Source organism: Aulonocara stuartgranti, assembly GCF_965226115.1.
Source record: "Aulonocara stuartgranti genome assembly, chromosome: 7".
Taxonomy (NCBI): Eukaryota; Metazoa; Chordata; class Actinopteri; order Cichliformes; family Cichlidae; genus Aulonocara; species Aulonocara stuartgranti.
In genome coordinates, this window is record NC_138945.1 from 16,123,244 (window position 1) to 16,143,299 (window position 20,056).

Below are 20,056 nucleotides of genomic sequence, written 5' to 3' on the forward strand. Positions count from 1 at the left end.
TATCTCCTGAAAATAACCCATTTCTTTTAATTTCTTTGAGAAACAAACTAATATACATATTTAAGTAGCACGGAAATATTTGATTTTTTATGGTGGTTTATCAGGTTATGTTTACATGTAAATGTAGTCTTTAAAAAAAGAAACCAAGATTCCAGAGTACTAACTATTATATAACTATAACTATTAACTGGTTTAGCGCTACCCATTACTATAAACTGATTAAACCGATAGAATAATAACTGGTCAGCCCCATGACTGACTCTAAATCTGTGTAGGATTTATCTGTTTGGTTTAGGTAAACAGGACCTCATACACCGTGCCCAGCAATTTCTATCAAAAGAATTAATCCTTATATCAAAAATATATTGATTCTCATTCAGTTTCCTCTAATTAATCTGATTTAGCTCACTGTTTTCAGAAAGATCTTCTTTTGGTGACTCCGATTATGACAGATTATCCACCTCCACCTTTCCCTAGCATCCTCTTCTGCCACACTAACCTTCTGCGTGTCCCCCTTCACTGCATTCATCAATCTTCTCTTTGTTCTTCCTCTTTTCCTCCTGACTGCTAGCTCCATATTCAACATCTCTTGTTATTCCTCCTCTACACATGTCCAAACCACTTCAATCTTGTCTCTTAAACAGCTCAACCTAAGCTGTCCCTCTGATGTTCTCCTTTCTAATGGTGTCCACTAGGGCTGCCACGATTAGTCAACTAGTCACGATTACGTCGACTGTCAAAATCGTCGACGACTAATTTAATAGTCGACACGTCGTTTGAAGCTTTGTAAGATCCCAAAAGACGCAGGACTAAGTAGTAGGATTTAAGAGTGTAATAACGGACTGAAACAGAAGATGGCAGCACTGCATGTACAAGGATGCCAGCTGCCGTTAAACGCCGAAGAAGAAGAAACTGTCCCAGAATTCATAGCGCCCTGCTCAGTTTCCAACAATGGCGGCAGCTAGTTAGTTTTAACTTTACTCTTATTATTCTTTCTGGGTCACAAAATAAACGTTTAACATATTTTCAGACGAGAATGTAGCTGTGTAAACCTCAAATATCTGCTCAGTTTATCAAGACACCACATATTTTCAAAAGCGCTCCGACGTTTTCGGAGAGGTCTGTTACCCACTAGCTCGTTAGCTAGCCGGGGTTACAGGCTCACTAGAGCCGGTGAGAACACCGGACTCCCGGCAAATCGTTTTCAAACCCACCGCTGTCGTTCGCTACTTAGGTTAAACATGATATATAAGTCACTTAGATAACTTAAAAATGTTATTGTTTGGCTTTTTTCAGTATTTTATTTGTTCCTGAGTAAATCGGTTTGGCTGAGATTAAAGTTATAGTTTTTACACAGCTGAATAAACGTTAAGCAGACAACTGATTATCAGAAGTGTGAGATGCTCGAGAATATACTCCAGTGTCCTGTTATATTTTAGATAGCAAGGAGCAGACGGCTGAGTTTATTAAACTCCACCAAAACAATCTGCAAACTTCATTAAAATTTAATAAACTATCATCTTGTCTTTATTTTTAGTTAGCACATACCTTAAACACTTAAAGCTATAAGCTAATGATAGTTATATAAGAGCAGATGCATGCTGGTGCAATAAGCTGTACGTTTTACATTCAATGGATGCATGATCTGATTAGTCGACTAATCGCAAAAATAATTGGTGACTAGTCGACTATCAAAATAATCGTTTGTAGCTGGTGCCCTAGTGTCCACTCATGTCACTCCCAGTGAAAATCTTTAGATCTTCAGCTCTGTCGCCTTTTTTTTTTTAGTACCACTGTGTCCAAACCATACATCCAGTGGCGGTACTGGCCTGTTTGGCGCCCTGGGCGAACACTCCCCCCCCCCATACACACACACATATGAAGAGAGAGAGAGTATGCATAGTATGAAAATGGCTAATAAACAGCCATCATAATTCGTCATACAATGAGAATAGGACAAATCAACAATTGACAATGACTAATTAATATTAAAATCTGTAACATAATGTATTGTTTGGAGTTTGGAGTAGTCTGTTACTGTTACTATTTTTACCAATTCTTCGTGGAGCAACTGTAACCCACATAATTTCCTTAGGGAATAATAAAGTATTCTGATTCGGATTGTTTCAGGATGACCTGCCATTATCCAATGTCCTGTATCTTTCGTTTCTCCTCCTCTTCTTTTCTCTTTTTTTGTAAACTGAGCACCTGATGGCTTTGAACTGTTCTTGTCCATCTTGGTTTTAATTTTGCATTCCAGTATGAACACCCTTCCCCCAACTCGAGGATCACCACAACATAACCTAATAGACCTACACCTTAGTTCACAGATTCACTTTGTCTAGAGTTTATTTCTGGGATTTCACACAACCCAGTATTCAAATCATGAATACATAATGGGCTTGGATTTACAGCATTATGAATGAAATGTGCTCTATTTGGAAGCAGCCCCCTCTCGATGTGTTGTGTGTGAGACTTTAAATCGTTATTGATCCCTTTACCCCTGGTCCTAAAGTGTATATTTATTTTCTTACATATATTGTTTGTTTACTTGCACTGCTGTAACTGGAGCCTCGTCGTCTCGTCTCTCTGTATACTGGACTGTATGTAGCGGAGATTACAATAAAGTTTACTTTGACATCAGCAGCGAGCAGGCGCACCGAGGGCTCTCGCGCTCACTTTTCGCGTATAGAATTTCGAAAAAACATCGGTGCAAATTATAAGTCTGTATAATGATGTCTGGTGTTTTCGTGTTTGTTGGTTTGTTTTTATTCTATTTTATTTTGGGGGTGGGTTAGACGCTGCTCCAGCCAGCGAGAGAATCCCCCGCCGCCCCGCCCTCTCCTCCTTGTGCCGCAAGCAGCAGGCGCACCTCGCAAACGGAGGGCGCCCTTACTCCCAGCAAATGGGCGATAGAAAACCGATCGGTGCCTATGCCATTCACAATATGTGCTGGCATGACGTCGGGGCAGCATGAGTACAAGCAATTTTTATTTATTTTTTGCTTTGCATGCTTGACCCTAAGTATTTAAACTCATCTACCTTCACTACCTCCCCTCCTTGGAGCTTCACCTTCTGACTTTCATTCTATACCTCCACCCAGGAAGGTTAAAGTGGAAAGAAAATAGAAGGAGTGACATAATTAGGAGGGGAGAGCTTCAGAAATTCAGGTAAAGCATGGCTACTTTGACCATGAGTCATTGCTTAGTGCTAATAGCTAAAGTGTAGCTTTAGCTTTAGCCACATGGACCAAAAATGTCAGGGCCATTTTTTTTTTGTCCCAGTCCAGCCCTGCCTCAATCTCTCCCTTCCACCTGCTCTCAATATAGAGCACAATGTCGTCTGCAAACATTATAATCCACAAACTCCTGCCTGAACTCATCTGTCAGCCTGTCCATCACCACTGCAAACAAAAAGGGGCTCAGAGTGGATCCCTAATTTAATCCCCCCAACTTTGAATGCATCTGTCACTCCAGCTGCACACCTCACCTCTGTCCTCATACATCTCCTGCACCAACTTCCCTTCACTTCCTTATGTAGAAGTGAAACACCACAGTGCTTTCTCTAGACCTACAAGGACACAGTGCAACATCTTCTGACCTTCACTATCAACACTCTGAAAGCTGTAACTCTCTTTCTCGGCATACCACTGCTTGCTGATTGTCAACTCTCTTTTTAACAATTCTTTTCCAAAGCTTTATTTTATGACCTATTAACATTACCTTCTGTAGATGCTACAGCTCTGCACATCACACTTTTTCAAAAGTTAAAACTTGTACCAGTACACTTCCTCTCACTCTTCAGGATTGTGTAAAACAATTTATTCAATGAGTCCACAGTTCTCTCAAATTGGCATCTCTATACTTCCACAGGTAGGTCATCTGGGCCACCTGCCTTTCAAATCTTCATCCACTTCATAGCTGCCCTCACGTACTCCCCACTAATCTTCTGTACTTCCTGTCTTCCTCCCATTTTCTTTATCTGTGCCTCAAAGTACTCTTCTAAATCTTCTCTCGTTACTGGTTAGTACATTTCCATTGCTACCCTAATCCCCCTAACCCGCTGCAAATCCTCTCCAGCTCAACCTCTGCCTAGCCAGTCAATTCAAGTCCTTTCACTCCTTTGTAAGTGTCCAACCTTACAAGTCATTATGAATATTTCTACTCCTTTCTTTGCTGTACACCTAGTACAGGAGTACCTAGTCCGAATACCCTTGTCTACTTTCTTCATCTACCTGACTCCCTTTTTCTTTGTCAACCTCTTCTTTTGAATACTTTCCTGTACTTCCCCACTCCACCACTAAGTTTTCTTGTTCTCTTTCCAGAGAATACATCAAACACAGTTTGAATCCACCTCTAATACTCCTGGCTTTGCCTTCCATCTTGGTGTTTCCTAACACACCCTCTCTCATCTTCCAGCCAACAGTAGCACAGTTTCCACTAACACACAGCTGGCTAACAGTACCAGATTGAGTCACTGTTAACCCAGGCCATTACTGATCTAGTATGAAGATCTCCTTCCTGATGTTTGCTTTGGCAATGACTTCATGCTCGATTCCCTAACTGATGCAGCCCTCACCAATTATCTGGGCTTGGGACTGGGACACTGGCACTAAGAGTACACTGGCTTGTGGCCTCCTTGTGGCTGGGAGAGAAGCAAAAACCAGAGCTTGCACTGTTATTTTGGTTAGATGACCAACATCATTCTGTCCCTCATTGGGTTTGCTGGTTTTTGAGATACCAATTTGTGCTGCTCTTGACAGAATTCTGGTTAATATTCAGTGGTTCACGCTGTTAATAGATCACCCTGCGACTGGTATTACAGTAATTTGCCCCACTTAGGAAATCTATCCTTTAAAAAAAAAAAAAAAAAAAAAAGAAGAAAAGAAAATACATACTTTATTTTGCTATAGTCACCAGATGATAGTGAGCAGTGCAACTTTCATCCTCATTTAGGATTTCTATGACTGCAGTAAAATTTTAACTGAATGCACCTTAAGCAGACCTTTGACTGGCGATAGGATCAGTGGATTCTGGATCTAAAATGCAAAACAACTGCACAGCTCTGCCTGATGAATGTAGATGTTCCCCTATACAGGAAATATGCCTTGCAAAACAGGAAATACCAGCAAGTAGCAGAAATGTATCAAAGTTACCTATAGATATAATTTCAGTTTGTTAAAAAGGATGTTTTAAAAACCATTATCAGAACCAAAGGAAAAAAATTAATACATTAGTCAAATACCTTGCAACTTGATGAATAATTCATTTTATTTCCTTAACAAAGACAGCATCAGCAATGAACCACTTTGGACATCCTCTCTCACACAGCACATCTCTTTCTTCAGCAGATTTTGACATAACATTTACTTTGTAGATCAGTGGTCTTCAAAAATGAGGGAACTACTGATTGGAAAAGGGAGGACCCCCCCCCCCAGAAAACAAAACACCATCAGAGGTGAGATCTAATAGAAGGGTGGGTCTGGGATAATAGTTCATTTCCGGATTGTCGTGCACTGAGCAGCTTCTCCCAAACATCATGACGGTAGTGGAAATCTTCATTTGTTCCATTTACTCCAACTATGAGGACAAATGAGAAAAACTGTGACAAATGTCTTCACTCTAAATGAAATCAGAGGAGCATCATAAAAACATGAACTTACTTATGGACAAAGTTGTGGTCAAGCAAAAGGATTTCCAAAAGGATCCTCAAAGGCAGCTGTTGAACCAGAGCTCTGACCGACAGATGTATTCTGTTTTAAAAAAAAAAAAAAAAAAAAAAAAAAAAAAAATTGAGGGAAAAAAAACAAAAACTCAAGTATAACAATATCCTTGTTATCAAAAGGATCATTGGGATTAGGATGATAAAGTAAAAGGTGGTCACAAATAAAACTCTGTACCATAGCTACAGGTGGCACTCCAAATGGACTGGAGTCAGGGGCTCCAAATGCTTTGTCAAACATGTCCTGACCAAGTTCTGATCCCTGGGGTGGTGCTGAACTGTTTTGGATGGGAGCAGAGGAGAAGGCAACATCCAAGAGCCCTGGAACTGGAGCAGCAGCTGGTTTAGAGGCATCTAAATTTGCACATTACAAACACAGGACACAGTTACCAACAGGTCACAGTCATCAGATTATGACATAAGCCATTTCAGCTAGTTTAGCATTACCAATTGACGGCATCTTATTGATTTCAAAGTCATCGTGATCTGCAGCATCCTGCACGAGGCCCACTTTAGTGGAGAAGTATTGATCAAATGCCCCCGGTTGTTTGCCACTGGACGCTGGATCTGACCCTGCTGCAAGCTCTACTTTCCTGGCTGGGATGGCAGGAGGCTTGGCGAGCTGGAAGTCCTTGAACATGTCTTTCCCAGTCTTCTTCTCTTTCTCTCCGAGGGGATCCAAAGCTGTGAAGGCACTGTTCTCTACTTTCGGAGGGACCTGTTTAGCAGGTGCTCTTGGAGGGGGGCGTGACGGACCCTGTGGATCACCCATACCTGGGAATGCATTAGGCTGGAAAGGATTGGTAGAGGCAGGCTGACCCCAAGAAAGGTGGGGTGGAGAGAGAGGAGCGGCAGCAAACTGTGGTGGCATCTGCTGACCCCAACCTGTTGGTGGTATGGGTAGACCAAAGGCAGATGGCTGTGGGAAGGCGGGCCTGGGCCCTGGAACTGTCCCTCCTGGCATGGGGAACATGTTGGGTGCAGCACTGGAGGCTCCCCACATGGTTACAGCAGGGACACTTGTGGTAGCTGGTGGACCCAACTGGAGATTCCCTAAATATATCAAAGAAAAAGGTTTACAGACACAAAACAGGTTTTTAAAAAAAAAAACAAAAAAAAAAAAAACAAAGAGATGTGTGAAATACAAATTCCCCCTCCTGTGTATTACCCAGAGCAGCTATGGCAGAGGGAGCAGAGTTTGCCGGTGTACTGTTGAAGAGGTCTGGAGCAGATGACCCCTCAGACTGACTGGAAGCAGCGAACAGTTCTGCTCCAAACAGATCACTTGATGTAGACTAGTCACAAAACAAATAAATAATAAAATGAATAATGCAACACATTTTGTTAGCAAGTCACAACTATGTGGCAGTTAAGATTTAACAAATGCTTAAGAGAAACTAATAATTAACTATAGTTAAGCATACGATTGCATGCTTTGCCACTTACCCCTGCTCTTTTCACTGAAGCGTGAACATTAGGAAAATAGATTATGAGCAGCTGATTGTTAAAGTCATTCAAGCCAGTTCGGGAAGCATGCGAACACCAGTGCATGCATAAAGAAAAGAAGTTATCCAAACAACAAGACCATGACCAGAGTTCCAAAATTAAAGTCCCTAACCCAGTGCATTCTCAGTGCCTTATCCTGTCGAACACCAATGCATAACCCAAAAGCTCAAGGGAGATGTTAGCTCCAAATGTGTTGTAAACCTTTTTTATTAAAACGCATAACACATGCAAGCCTACTACCATTGGCATAGCCGTGTTATTTCACCTTTGCGCTCCTTCGACCTCGTCCAGACTTAGAGTTGTGCGGAGGCGGGCTTATGAGAACTGAATCCTTGCTATGAGTCACTGGCAGCTCTGGGCGATGGGTCATTTCATTAGAGACAGGGGAAGTTTTCAAAGAGTCAAAAAATGGATTTTTGTTTGAGAGAACTTGTCCAGATTCATTTCCATCCATCATGGTAGTCGTGTTTCCCTGAGTTATTTTCCCCCCCAGCGGCCACTGTCCGTTACTGAGCGCGAGGATCATGGTTTCCCTGGATAACCCATTTATTTGCTGACTGAGATGTTCAGAGTCTCCATTTACACCACCATTAATAATTGTCTTACTAGTGCTGCCAACAGTGCCGTTTAGGTGATTGGTGGTGGTGTTGACGGGAATCTGTGCATTATCAGCTGCCAATAGAGTGGGTGATTTAGAAAGGGGGTCATCTCTGAAAGGGTCACTGTCTGGGGTTGGGAAATAGCCAAAAGTTGAGGAAAATGGATTCTCTGTCTGGGGATATGCCCTATAGTCAGGGGCACAGGAAGTTACAAAGGAATTTCCCTTTATGCAATTTTGATTGCTGTCAACTTCAGCAGAAAAGTCCAGTAAGAGAATGTCATTAGAGTCCTGGTTAACACGAGAGGGGACAGTGAGAAAAAGAGAAGGATAAATCATTTCTGCAGAAGGGAGGTAATGATGTGTTAACAAGATGAACAATGAATCACATGGTGTGAAAAAGAAATGCCTTTTTAAAACTGCTACTTGCAGATTATGAAGAGTCGCTGTCAATTTAATGCTGACAACTTTAAGGTCTAGGGTCCACTTCTAACTCACTTACTGTAATCCTACTTGCTCTGAACAACAAGTTGGACTACAAGTCAAAGCCGGCGCTTGGTACTTACCCATAAATTCAGGTTAATGAGACATTTCAGCAGCACCGACGTAAAAGATTTGCCACAACTCTAAGTCTAACAGATTCTACTTGTAGCAGTTTTAAAGTTAACAACAACAACAACAACGAGACTAGTAAAACACAAAGCATAAACTCAATTCCTAAAAGACTCTTCATAGATTCTTAAAATGAACAGAATCTGATGACTTCACAAGTCTTTTCAGAATGGAGTTCGCAGAGGGCGTTGAGATTTTACTATAGAGTCATTTCTTACAAATACGTTCATTACATAAGAGTGATAATAATTAGCAGGTACACAATTGTGTAAATACAGTAATAATACACTTCACCAATTACAATCCCCATATTAAAAGAAATATTTACCATCATGGTGTGATACTTACATTTGGAGCCTGAATGTCTGGAGGGGTTGACATATCTCCAAAGAGGTCATGTTGCTCTACTGGCTGGATGTGAAAATGAAACAGAAACATGCCATTTAAGAAAATAAAGCACTCCAACATTTCATTCACTGTTAAGATGGACACATTACAATAACTCTTACTTGAGCTGATTTTACGTCATTGCCCATAGATAGCAAGGCATTTCCATTCTAGAGACAGAAAGTAAAAATGTACAAAAATAAATTTTAAAAAAAGTCAGTAACTGCTTTAAGGAAAAAAAACAAAAAAAACTTAATTGCTTACCTCCACTACATCACTGCCATTTTCAACCTGTAAACAGAGGCATACTGTTAACGAACAGACTTTCCATTGAAATGACGCATTCATCACTAAAATGAAAAATGGCTGAGGATGTGATTCACTGAAAGAACACAGAGAGGCAGTGTTGACTTTCAAGCGGTACATACAGTGTGTACCCTGTCAGCACTCCCAGAGGACCACATGAAAGTGTTTTTCTTTCACAAAGAAAATGCTGCCATTCACTTGGAGAAAATTTTTTCCAGTCTGAAGTTAAATGCTTCTGCTTCCATTACCTTCTGTGTGCCCTCGGCCTCTTTCTTCCTCAGGTTGAAGATGACTTGGAATAGATCCTTCAAATCGATTACCAGTGGCTCTGCCTGTATGGAAACAAAGACCAAAAATCTTAGGAAATTGGAGTCAGTTTGTCTTTGGTGCCTGTGGCAGTACCACTTCTAGCAGTTATCAAAAGAAGGTAGGCTCAAATGTTAAAATCTCCAGCTTCTCAGTTAAATTAAAAAAAAAATTTTTTTTTTATATATATATATATATATATATATATATATATATATATATATATATATATATATATATATATATATATATATATATATATATATATATATATATATATATATATATATATATATATATATATTTTTTTTTTAACAACCACATACAAAAAAAAAAGTTACTTAAGTAAACCTTTTACCTTCATGACAACCATAAAGGGGTGAACTGCCATTTTATGACATCAAGTTATACATTATTAGACACATGGCTGGTTGACAGTTACATCCCAACTAGGTAGCGAGCTGTTAAGCTTTCCCCTGAGCAAATTTGAGTCATCAACTTGACCTCTCAACCATGCTTTAAGGTTGTCTAAAACAACATGACGTGTATACTGACCAAAATTTATGCTTTAGTTTACGCAAGTAAAATTCTATTTTATTTGTTTGCTAGCATTAGCTAGCAAACAAATATATTTGGATGAATAAGCACTCATTCATACAAACATGGCCGCTTCTGTCTATAATGTTAAAACTCAGGTTTGACAGACAAAGTTCACAAGCCAGTAGGTGGCACTATAGTGCCTAGGCTTCTTATTAAAATGGAGAGTCTATGGCAGGGATGGCATTTTATATCATGAGCCACATAACAGCAACCTTTAATTTTAAGTGATACAGACCAGTGAAATTCCCCTTTCTGTCAGTGTACAGAAGTTTAACTACACATTTAATCCCTCATATCTTAGTGTAAGAAAAAATGAAGTGCAATTATAACAAATTTATGGTGTTTGACACGATAAGGAAATGCTACTGTAGTAAATGATAGAAATCCATCAGGATGATTCTTTGGGCCCAAATTGTAACAAATGTGTAAAATTACAGAAAGTGTTCTGGTAGCTCATTGCCTTGACTGTCCTACAATCATAAAAAACAGTGTGTGTTAATTTGCAGAAAATGTACTATTTTTTCCTCTATGGTTGATCCGCTTTAAAAAGCAAAAACAATTCTTTAGTTAGAATTAGAAAAACAGGAACTTTCCCGTCATTTAATTGTTTATCTAGTACCCAATTACTTTGGCTTGGTATGAATGGATGTGTGTGGTCATTATCTGTAAGGAGAAAAAAAAAAAAGAAAAGTAAAACTTATGAAAAACAAAGTCTATGCTCTACTTCACATTTTCCAACCTGTCCAATGGACCAGATTGACACACTTTGTCTATGGCAGTTCTGTGTGTTACCTGTTGTGCAGTCTTTATGGCAAAGAACTGATGCTGTCCTTCAGCTCCACACACATATCCAAAAGCCCTGTTATCCGTTACATCTCTGGCAATGAAGGAGATCTTATTCACCACATGCTCATGTTCGATCACCTGAGAAATGTGGACAAGGATTTTTTTTTTTTTAAAGCACTGCAAATAAATTCTGTGAAGTCCAGATTATATTGCAATAGTAATCAGAACTCACGCCCGATTTCTCATCAATGATCTTGATGCCTGACATGGAAATGTTGACCCAGATCCTCTGCTTGTGCTTGCCTTGCGACCGAGCAGCTGCTGCCATACCCTGGAGAGAAAAAACAAAAACACTACTCTATTGAAGGCAAACAGATGTATATACACCAAAGCTCAACTTAACAGCTTTAAGAAACAGTTTTGATATTTTCTTCATGAAAATCAGCGATAGAAGAAAAGAGCTTCTGATCCCAAGTTGTACCTTAAGTTTCATCATGGAATCTTGGCACATCTTGTCTCCACGAGCCTCTGGAACATCATCAATGCCGATCAGTTTGGCCTTGTACCTGACACCATCCCCTTGAAACCTGCCCAGCAGGTATTCATCCGTCTTCTCTGTTACTGGATTAAAAAGACAAAGAAAGTAGTAAAATTATAATCTCTGCCACATCTTAATAGCTGATGAAAGGAGTATCGGCACCATTTTCTCCTCCACTCACCTTTCTTTTTCTCTTTCCTGAATGGGACTTTGGATGCCTGTGTTATAGGAGAGTTGGGAGGGGTGTTGGAGGTTGAGACTGTAGAGGTGAGGCTGGGATCGGCAGAAGATGCGTGCGCTCTGTCTACCTCTGCAGACATGGTGTGGTGTCAGTCTGTGGACAAGTGGGCAATCAGAGGTAAAGCAGCTCCGTATTCAGGGGCAATGAGGTCGTCCAAGCATATGACTTAACACCCACACATGCTTCTCTTGGCGTTGCTCTGAGGCAGAAAAAGTGAAGTTGGACACCAAGTGTGTGTTGAGAAAGGGAAAGAAAGATGATGATAAGTTAAATAAAGCACACTACAGTCTTTTCTGGTAAACCCGTTTGTTTAGGGGGAAAAAAAAAAAACAACAAAAAAAAAAAAACAAGTGGGTGGGGGGAGACTTGCACCGTTCTACAGTCTGCCACTGAAACAATTTTTTCCACATCATAAGCAATTATTGTATTTAACAACACAGTAAACATTTAGAACGAGAGGGACACATAGGGGAAGCATAAAACATATGACCAATAAAATAGGCAGCTCATAAGAAGGCATGAGACACTTTAACACTGCTTTAAAAGCATGCTGTGTCAGTTGATTGGCTCTATAAAGAAGTAAACTGTCCTAAAGCTTAAGAACCTCCTGCTTAAAGAGACATCTTGGCATATCTATCATAATACCAGTCAACTCTGAGTTAGCAGTATCCTGCTGGTAAACTGCTTTAGAGAATATTAACATATAGAAAACATGTCTTTTTAAAAAAAAATAAAATAATAAAGTTTTTCCTTCCATGCTACATGAAATCAATGAATTCCTTTACATGGCATTGTCACAAGTGTGTGCATTTCCTACATGAGGCACAAACAACATCACAAAGGATTATAGATGAAGCCACAGCATCACCTTACTCTTATCATGTTAGATGTACCAAACTGCTGTTACTTGGAACACATCCATTATCACTTAGACACATGTGTGTTCTGACAAAAAAAACCAAAAACAACCACACAGAAAAGAGCTTTCTCCCTCAAAAAAAACCCAAATGATTCCTGCTCTATACGTGTAGAACGTACATACCTTTAGGTCCAGCTCCAGAGGCTACACTGGCTAGAATATCAGGGTAAAAAGCCTGTGAGTACCGTAGGACAGTCCAAAGGTTGAAAACGAGCAAAGGTTGAGCAATTACCTGAAGTTAATCTTACGCTAGAAAAGCAAAAGATCTCGTGATGTTGAGCTAAGCAAGAACAAACGGAAATTGGAGCCTTTAACAAGAGTTTACCTACACAGTTCTGACTTTCAAGGAAAAGTTGCACTTGACCTTCTGATACTCCAGAATAACAAGGAATAAACCATCTGCAAGACAAGCGAAAACAGAGCTGCACCGTGAGATCACGCAAAAACGTAAAGAACAATATCTACTCTAAAAATAACTGCCTAGGCTCAAACCAGTTAACCAGACAACTGTCCAAAAGCCATAAAGGAAGTGAGAGATATTCAGGATAAGATAAGAGAACTTTATCTAGCTTTGTGGCAGCTTTTACTATTTTTTTTTGCCTAACACCTGACCACAACAGAGAGACAAAAAATAAAAATTCTGTAAATTATCATTTTATTTCCCCTCAAAAGTAAGTGTGTGTGTGTGTGTGTGTGTGTGTGTGTGTGTGTGTGTGAGAGAGTGAGTGAGAGGAACACAAACAAACAAGTTAATTTTGATACCATGAGAGATGTCCCACAGGTGCTACTGCACAAACAATAAAAACCAGAACAAAACTTCATCTGCCTGTACCAGTTTTTGAGGCAGAGAAACAAGCGCCGTAAGCCCTTGTTTGCTTGGTTCACCATGCTGTCATGCAAGTTACCACAAATCACACTGACAGACATGCTGTTTGGCCTGCACTGCTTGGAAGCATAGAACGAGCAAACCCTTAACACTTGCTGCACAACACATTAAGCCTTCACGAGCATGACACATGATTGCACTTGTACTCTAATAAGAGTGGTGTCATAGTCCCAGTACCTGGCAGTTAGTCTTATAAAAAGGGTAAAATGTCAGCAGTTGATTGAAGATTTAAGTTAAAGGATTACATTTTAACAGCTCTTTAACAGCCACAAAAACTGGCAGATAAGTGCGGGGGAGGGGGGGGGGATGTGTAGCATCCAGCCGTGTCACAACACAAACACTCAGCCTCAGACAGCAAGCATAAATTTATGTTTGTCAGCAGAATCACAGCACTGCAAAAGGCAGAAATGTCACAATCCTGGCCCCGTCAGGAAACGTAAACTGCTGCACATCTGGAGGAAATCAGGGAATGACTCAGTCTGCAAGTGTATGAGATGGTGAAATACCACAGGCCCACTGTGAACACACGGCACTGAACACAGAGCACTTTCATACTAAAGGGTTCTGCACTCAAACACAGGAGTGACAGAAGGTACAGAATTGTGAATGCTTAATAAAAATTATGTGAAATCTCTCAAGATTCAAATACAATTTTCCAAGTCAGGGTTAAAGCTGAAAGAAATTGAGTTCACAAAGAAACCTAGGGAGAGTGTTGGACTCCCAAAAGAGAATCTCAAAGTAGGCAGCAGAGGGGAGAAAAAAATCATTATGACGAAGTTTTCTTCCAAAATTTGGAACATTTAAAGTAAGACAGTTCAGCCTTTGACTAAAACTGAACCTTGGCTTGCCTGCCTTTAGCTTTTATTAAGCTTATAAAACATTTCAGGCTAACATTCCTGTAAATACCCGCAGCTTTTTAAACGACTACCTGTAGGATAGTCCTCCTGCGGAATCTTAATTCATGCAGGGATGTGAAAACAAAGTTAAACACCACACTTACCTACCTGTGTTTGGAAACGCGCAGTAATACGCCTTCTGGGAAAGAGAGCGGGTTTTTCCTCTGCCGTGATGCCTCGCGATTCGGCTGCGAAATGAGTTGAATCAAACACAGCTTGGCAAAAATGAGCGAGAGTGTGATGTTTTCCGCCGACTGCCTTGGACAGAACGGAGAGACTGCTGCAAACTCCTCGTTTAACCCTTGACTGACTGACAGGGCTAACTCGCTGCAGATTTCAATTGGTAGGGGGGCGGGCTCTTTACATGCAGGCCAACAAAATATCGCCATCGGCTTTAGTAAGTGGGTCATAAAAATGAAGTGCGTGATGTACAGTATGTATGTATGCGTGCGTGTATTTATATCAAATTTGTGGATTTTTTTGTTTTCTTTGAAAAAAAACAACAACAACACAAACTTTTAAATAATTTTAAAAAATGCCAGAAAGAGCCAATTAATATAGTATTTATTTATTTATTTATTCAGTCATTCATTTCAACTTAATGCTACACCTATAGTCTACATACATGTCACAGGTGGTGCAGGAATTGGTCAGATTCTAAACAAATAATGTGTAAAGTAAAAATATGTTGGCCTAAGATTGAGCAGGAACAACTTGAAGATCTTGCTGGTATAAATTGAGGCATAAAACTGATATTTTTTTATGTGTTTTTCTGTACATTTGAATTTGGTTAAGGTTGAGCTATTTTCTAAGTGAAACTGCTGTTAAAACATGGTGGAAGAAGCCTGTGGGCTACAGCCGCCATTCATTAGTGAATTTCTTGCATTACCCCTCCCACAGCCACTGACGTCACTGTTTTCATGCATGGACCATCTATTTTTGGTAGAAATATGTGGGACCTATTCTAGATTTGGGACTGGCACTGGTGGATTGTGCTAATACCAGCTATTATACAATGTTTTGAGAAGCTGGTCCAGCAATACACTGTGCATTTGGAAAGTATTCACAATGCTTCACTTGTTCTACATTTTGTCAGGTTACAATATTATTCCAGAATGCATGAAAAAAATGTTTACTTCAAAATTCTAAACACAGTACCCCATAATGAGAAAGTGAAAAGGTTTTTGCAGATTTATTAAAAGTAAAAATAAATAAATAAATAAATAGAGTTCAGGCGCATCCTATTTCAACTGTTCAGGTGTTTCTACAACTTGATTGGAGTCCACCTGTGGTAAATTCAGTTGATTGGACATAAATTGGAAAGGTGCACCTTTCTATATCAGGTCCCATAGTTGACAGTGCATGTCAGAGCACAACCCAAGTCATGAAGTACAAGAATTTGTGTGTAGACCTCTGAGACAGGGTTGTATCAAGGCACAGATCTGGAAAAGGGTACAGGAACATTTCAGTAGCCTTTCCCACTGTGCTCACTGGGACCTTAATTGAAGATCCCAGTGAGCACAATGGCCTCCATCATTTGTAAGTGGGAGAAGATTTGGTGAAGACTCAATGGTTTTGTGTGTAGAATTGAGGTGAAAATTGAATTAAAGTCATTCTGGAATAAGGCTGTAAAATGACAAAATGTAGAACAAGTGATTTGCTGTGGATATTTTCCATATGCAATGCACCCTATACCCTGTACCCATTTTGATTAATATCAGTTTGAGATAACAGATCTTCATAGGACACCATCACAGCCATTCACATTGCAGTGTGCCATCTTGAATGCCAGGGGCGCTATGTGAAGTGCGCTTTGTAGGCTTCAGGGAGAATGTTTACTACATTAGCAGTTTTAGGGTTTTTGCTGATCAACTGATTCTTAATTCAAGAATATTCATGTTGTGTGCTCATCCTGAGCTCCACTCGAGCTGCCTTTTGAGCCTCCTACTTTGCAAACTCTATAGATCTGACTGCACCTCTAAAAGCGCTATCATCACGGTCATAGATGGTACGTTGATGATGATGGGGCTCTTCTCAAAGAAAGGTGAGACAGAATTTGCGAGGCTGGCTAGTTGGTGCTTAAAGAATAATCCAGATCTGACACCTCTAAGCCCAAAGAACTCCTCACAGACTATAGGAGGGCAATATCACCAGTGTTTGTTACCATTCAGTGGATCAACAATGCCATCATGGTAGTCAAGAATGCTCAGCAGCAACTCTGTCCTCTGAGAATTCTTTGAAAGACCCAATAAACAAAAAAAAAACCCCACTGGTTTTCTTCTGCTGACGTTCCTTTGAGAGCATTCTGAAGGTTGCATCTCTGCATAGTTAACCAGCTGCACCTCAGGAGAAACAGGAGAGTTTTCAGAGGGTCATTTACACTGTCAAAAATGTTTCAACTGCCCACTTCCCCTCTTGAGACATCTACAGCCCCCACTGCCTCAACAGACTCATCCAACTCAGTATAACAACTCTTTGAACTGATGCCATCTGTATCTAAACAGAGAATGTATCGGAACAGGAACAAACACAATTCAAAACAGATTTTTTTACTGTATGTATATTACTGTTTACTATTACCTATACATGGGTTCATTTGTGTATGTACAGTTAGATCCATAAACATTTGGACAGACAACGTTTTTCTGTACATTACCACAATGAATTTTAAATGAAACAACTCAGGTGCAGTTTAAGTGCAGACTTTCAGCTTTAATTCAGTGGGTTGGACAAAAAGATTGCATAAAAATGTGAGTAACTAAAGCATTTTTAACACAATCCCTTCATTTCAGTTGCTCAAAACTAATTAGACAAATTAAATAACTGAAAATAAAATGTTCATTTCTGATACTTGGTTGAAAACCCTTTACTGACAATGACAGCCTGAAGTCTTGAACTCGTGAATATCACTAGATGCTGGGTTTCCTCTTTAATACTCTGCCAGGCATTTACTGCAGCAGCTTTCAGTTGCTGTTTGTTTGTGGGCCCTTATCTGTCTGAGGTTTAGTCTTTAACGAGTGAATGCATGCTCAGTTGGGTTAAGATCAGGTGACTAACTTGGCCATTCAAGAATTTTCCTGACTCTAAATGTTCAGAAGACTAAGAGATGGTTGTTAACTTCAGGAAGAGCTCAATGGCCCACACCCCACTGCACATCAACGGGTCAACAGTATGAAGTTCCTGGGTGTGCACATATCAGATGACCTCTCCTGGAACCTGAACACCACCACCATCATGCAGAAAGCCCAACAACGACTTCACTTTCTTAGGAAACTGAAGAAGGCCAGTCTCCCTCTTCCCATCCTCCCATCATTTTACCAGGGAACCATTGAGAGCGTCCTCTGCTGCTACATCACTATCTGGTACGGGGACTGCACTTTTGCTGAAAAGAAGCCTCTGTAGCGGATAGTGACGACAGCAGAGAGGATCATTGGAGGCCCTCTCCCAACTCTACGACAAACACATCATCCGACGTGCAAACAGCATATTGAAGGACACTTTCCGCCCCTCACATTGGAAAGTGAGGGGTGGCAGACAGTTTTCCATCTGACAGACGGTTTCGCAGCATTAAAACCGTAACGGCCCGACACTGCGAGAGCTTCTTCCCCCAAGCAGTCAGAGCCCTCAACTCACTACCACCAAAGGACTGAAAAACACTTTTACAAAGACCTTACAATACACTACTCACCAAAAGACTCAAAAACAACACAAACTTCCACAAATGCACTACAAACTCGACCTAGGAACAATATGCTTATTTTGCATACTCAGTCACATAGTTACTGAACACATTTGCACATTTTGCATCTTGCACATGTCTTCGTCTTATCTACAATATCCTGACCATAACTTGAACCTGGTATACAATAACTACTGCACAATCATCTCATTTTACTGTAATTGCACATGACCACTTCATATTGTCTCTGTCCTCTCTTTGTTTATTGTACATAGATATAGTTAGTAGTAGTACATTTTTATTCCTTAATTTTACCCAAATTTAACGAGTTAATATTTATTTGTCATTTCTAGTTTTATATCTCTTGGAGATATATTTTTTATATTCTTATAAATGGCCCATGGGGGGCTTGGGGTGAAATGGCATTTGACAATAAAGACCTTGAATCTTGAACTGAATCAAGAATATTCCACTTCTTTGTTTTTATAAACTCCTGAGTTCCTTTGGCTTTATGTTTTGGTTTATCATCAATTTGTATTATGAAAACTGTCAATATAATGAAAAGGAAAGGTATTACAGCCTAGATTTAAAATGATGTAATGAAATGCGTGGTTCCAAGAAAACAACTTACCCAGTTACAAAAATTAACCCTGCCTCACAGTTGGTACAAGTAGTCGGACAGTTGGCGTTACACTTCACCTAGCAGATATGAGCTGAGCTTTTACTGTATGAAGTTTAAACAAACTATTTATTAGCCTGCTAGAGATGTCTGTTGAAAAGGGATTTGTCAATGTTGTGTTTACAACTTTACAACGTGGTTAAAAGGTGAAAAAGTCAATTTCACTTTTATTTTTAAAAATTATTCTTATTTTTCAAATTGGAGTCATTTGAAAAGACTAAAGTGTGTGCAGGGCAAAATTAGCATTTGCTCCACTCAGTGATTGGTCTTTTAAACTGTTGGGTGAGTCATGCTGACTAAATAACACTAAAAAAAAACAAGGTGCGTTGACTGAAGATTTTCTAGTTCTCTCAGACAGTGAATTATGTTGAATGTTCTTGAATTTTGTAATTAAATCTCTTTCTGAGTAGTGTGCATCACCGCATCACAGCTTATTTAAAGCTGTACTTTCATCATTAGTATTTTTCCCCCCAAACATGTGACATGAAACAGAACAGATTTCTTATTGCTAAGCTAAGCTACATCAACCATTGATCTCCGCCACTGTGGGTCTACAGTACATACTGACTATTGAATTTAAAAATTAATAATAATAGAGGATATAAGAGCTGCATACACTATATGTAGGCTGATCATCGTATTATTAAATGGAGGAATGAGAGGGAACTGGGGAACGTCAGCCAGAGTGGCAAAGCTCAACTGTTGCTAACGCAGCAAAATTTCTAAAAGTGCAGGCCCAACATTTTCTCTGCTATGCTCTAATCTCACCACAATTACAGTAAGCTGAAGGTTGAAAATGGGTCACAAACTTCCTTTGTCTGTTTTGCTTTTGATGCCATATGGTGATTTAGCCATGTAATAACCGTTTTTACATTTGCTGCTTTTAAGTGGCAGGTGTGGCGTTCCCAGGAGGAAAATATTCAAGTAACATAGAAAGTGTGTTTGTTTCATGTTTGCAGAGGCATCAATAGATGTTTGTTTGGGATAATTAAAAGATGGAGTGTATGTATAAGCAGAGATGGTTACAATTACACAGACCAAGGACTCCAATTTATTTAGCAGAAGCAAGCTGTTGGGAAAGGAAAGCAAGTATGTGTAATTATTACAGAACTAATAAATGCCAGCTTTGACATCCGCAGTGACATGACTACTGATGTCAATGTGGTTCTCAATTGAGAAATGGTTAGTTTCACTTCTGCAAATGTGTTTTACTTTCTTCATTTCATGTTATTTATGTTTTAATTCATGTCCATCCATCCATTCGCTTCCGCTTATCCTTTTCAGGGTCGCGGGGGGCGCTGGAGCCTATCCCAGCTGTCATAGGGCGAAAGGCGGGGTACACCCTGGACAGGTCGCCAGTCTGTCACAGGGCTAACACATAGGGACAGACAACCAT

General features: G+C 39.9%; 1 protein-coding gene across 7 annotated transcripts in view; it reads right to left on the minus strand.

Annotated features, from left to right (window-relative positions):
* Positions 1–5,241: 5,241 nt before the first annotated feature.
* The window catches only part of dab2 (DAB adaptor protein 2), a 33,577-nt gene continuing 18,762 nt past the window's right edge, over positions 5,242–20,056 (minus strand). The window contains exons 1-16 of one of the 7 annotated variants that reach the window (XM_082541874.1): positions 14,411–14,661; positions 12,850–12,919; positions 11,542–11,800; positions 11,304–11,443; positions 11,055–11,153; positions 10,829–10,960; positions 9,379–9,462; positions 9,089–9,115; positions 8,947–8,994; positions 8,786–8,848; positions 7,493–8,116; positions 6,890–7,016; positions 6,169–6,774; positions 5,900–6,075; positions 5,663–5,752; positions 5,242–5,579 (exon numbers count right to left, since the gene is read on the minus strand). In XM_082541874.1, coding sequence (XP_082398000.1) covers positions 5,681–5,752; positions 5,900–6,075; positions 6,169–6,774; positions 6,890–7,016; positions 7,493–8,116; positions 8,786–8,848; positions 8,947–8,994; positions 9,089–9,115; positions 9,379–9,462; positions 10,829–10,960; positions 11,055–11,153; positions 11,304–11,443; positions 11,542–11,680 — 2,337 coding nt within the window. In that variant the 5' untranslated portion in view covers positions 11,681–11,800; positions 12,850–12,919; positions 14,411–14,661 and the 3' untranslated portion in view covers positions 5,242–5,579; positions 5,663–5,680. Of the gene's footprint in view, positions 5,580–5,662; positions 5,753–5,899; positions 6,076–6,168; positions 6,775–6,889; positions 7,017–7,492; positions 8,117–8,785; positions 8,849–8,946; positions 8,995–9,088; positions 9,116–9,378; positions 9,463–10,828; positions 10,961–11,054; positions 11,154–11,303; positions 11,444–11,541; positions 11,801–12,849; positions 12,920–14,406; positions 14,662–20,056 lie in introns of those variants that run through there. The other 6 variants (XM_082541876.1, XM_082541872.1, XM_082541877.1 and 3 more) reach the window with 6 other exon arrangements.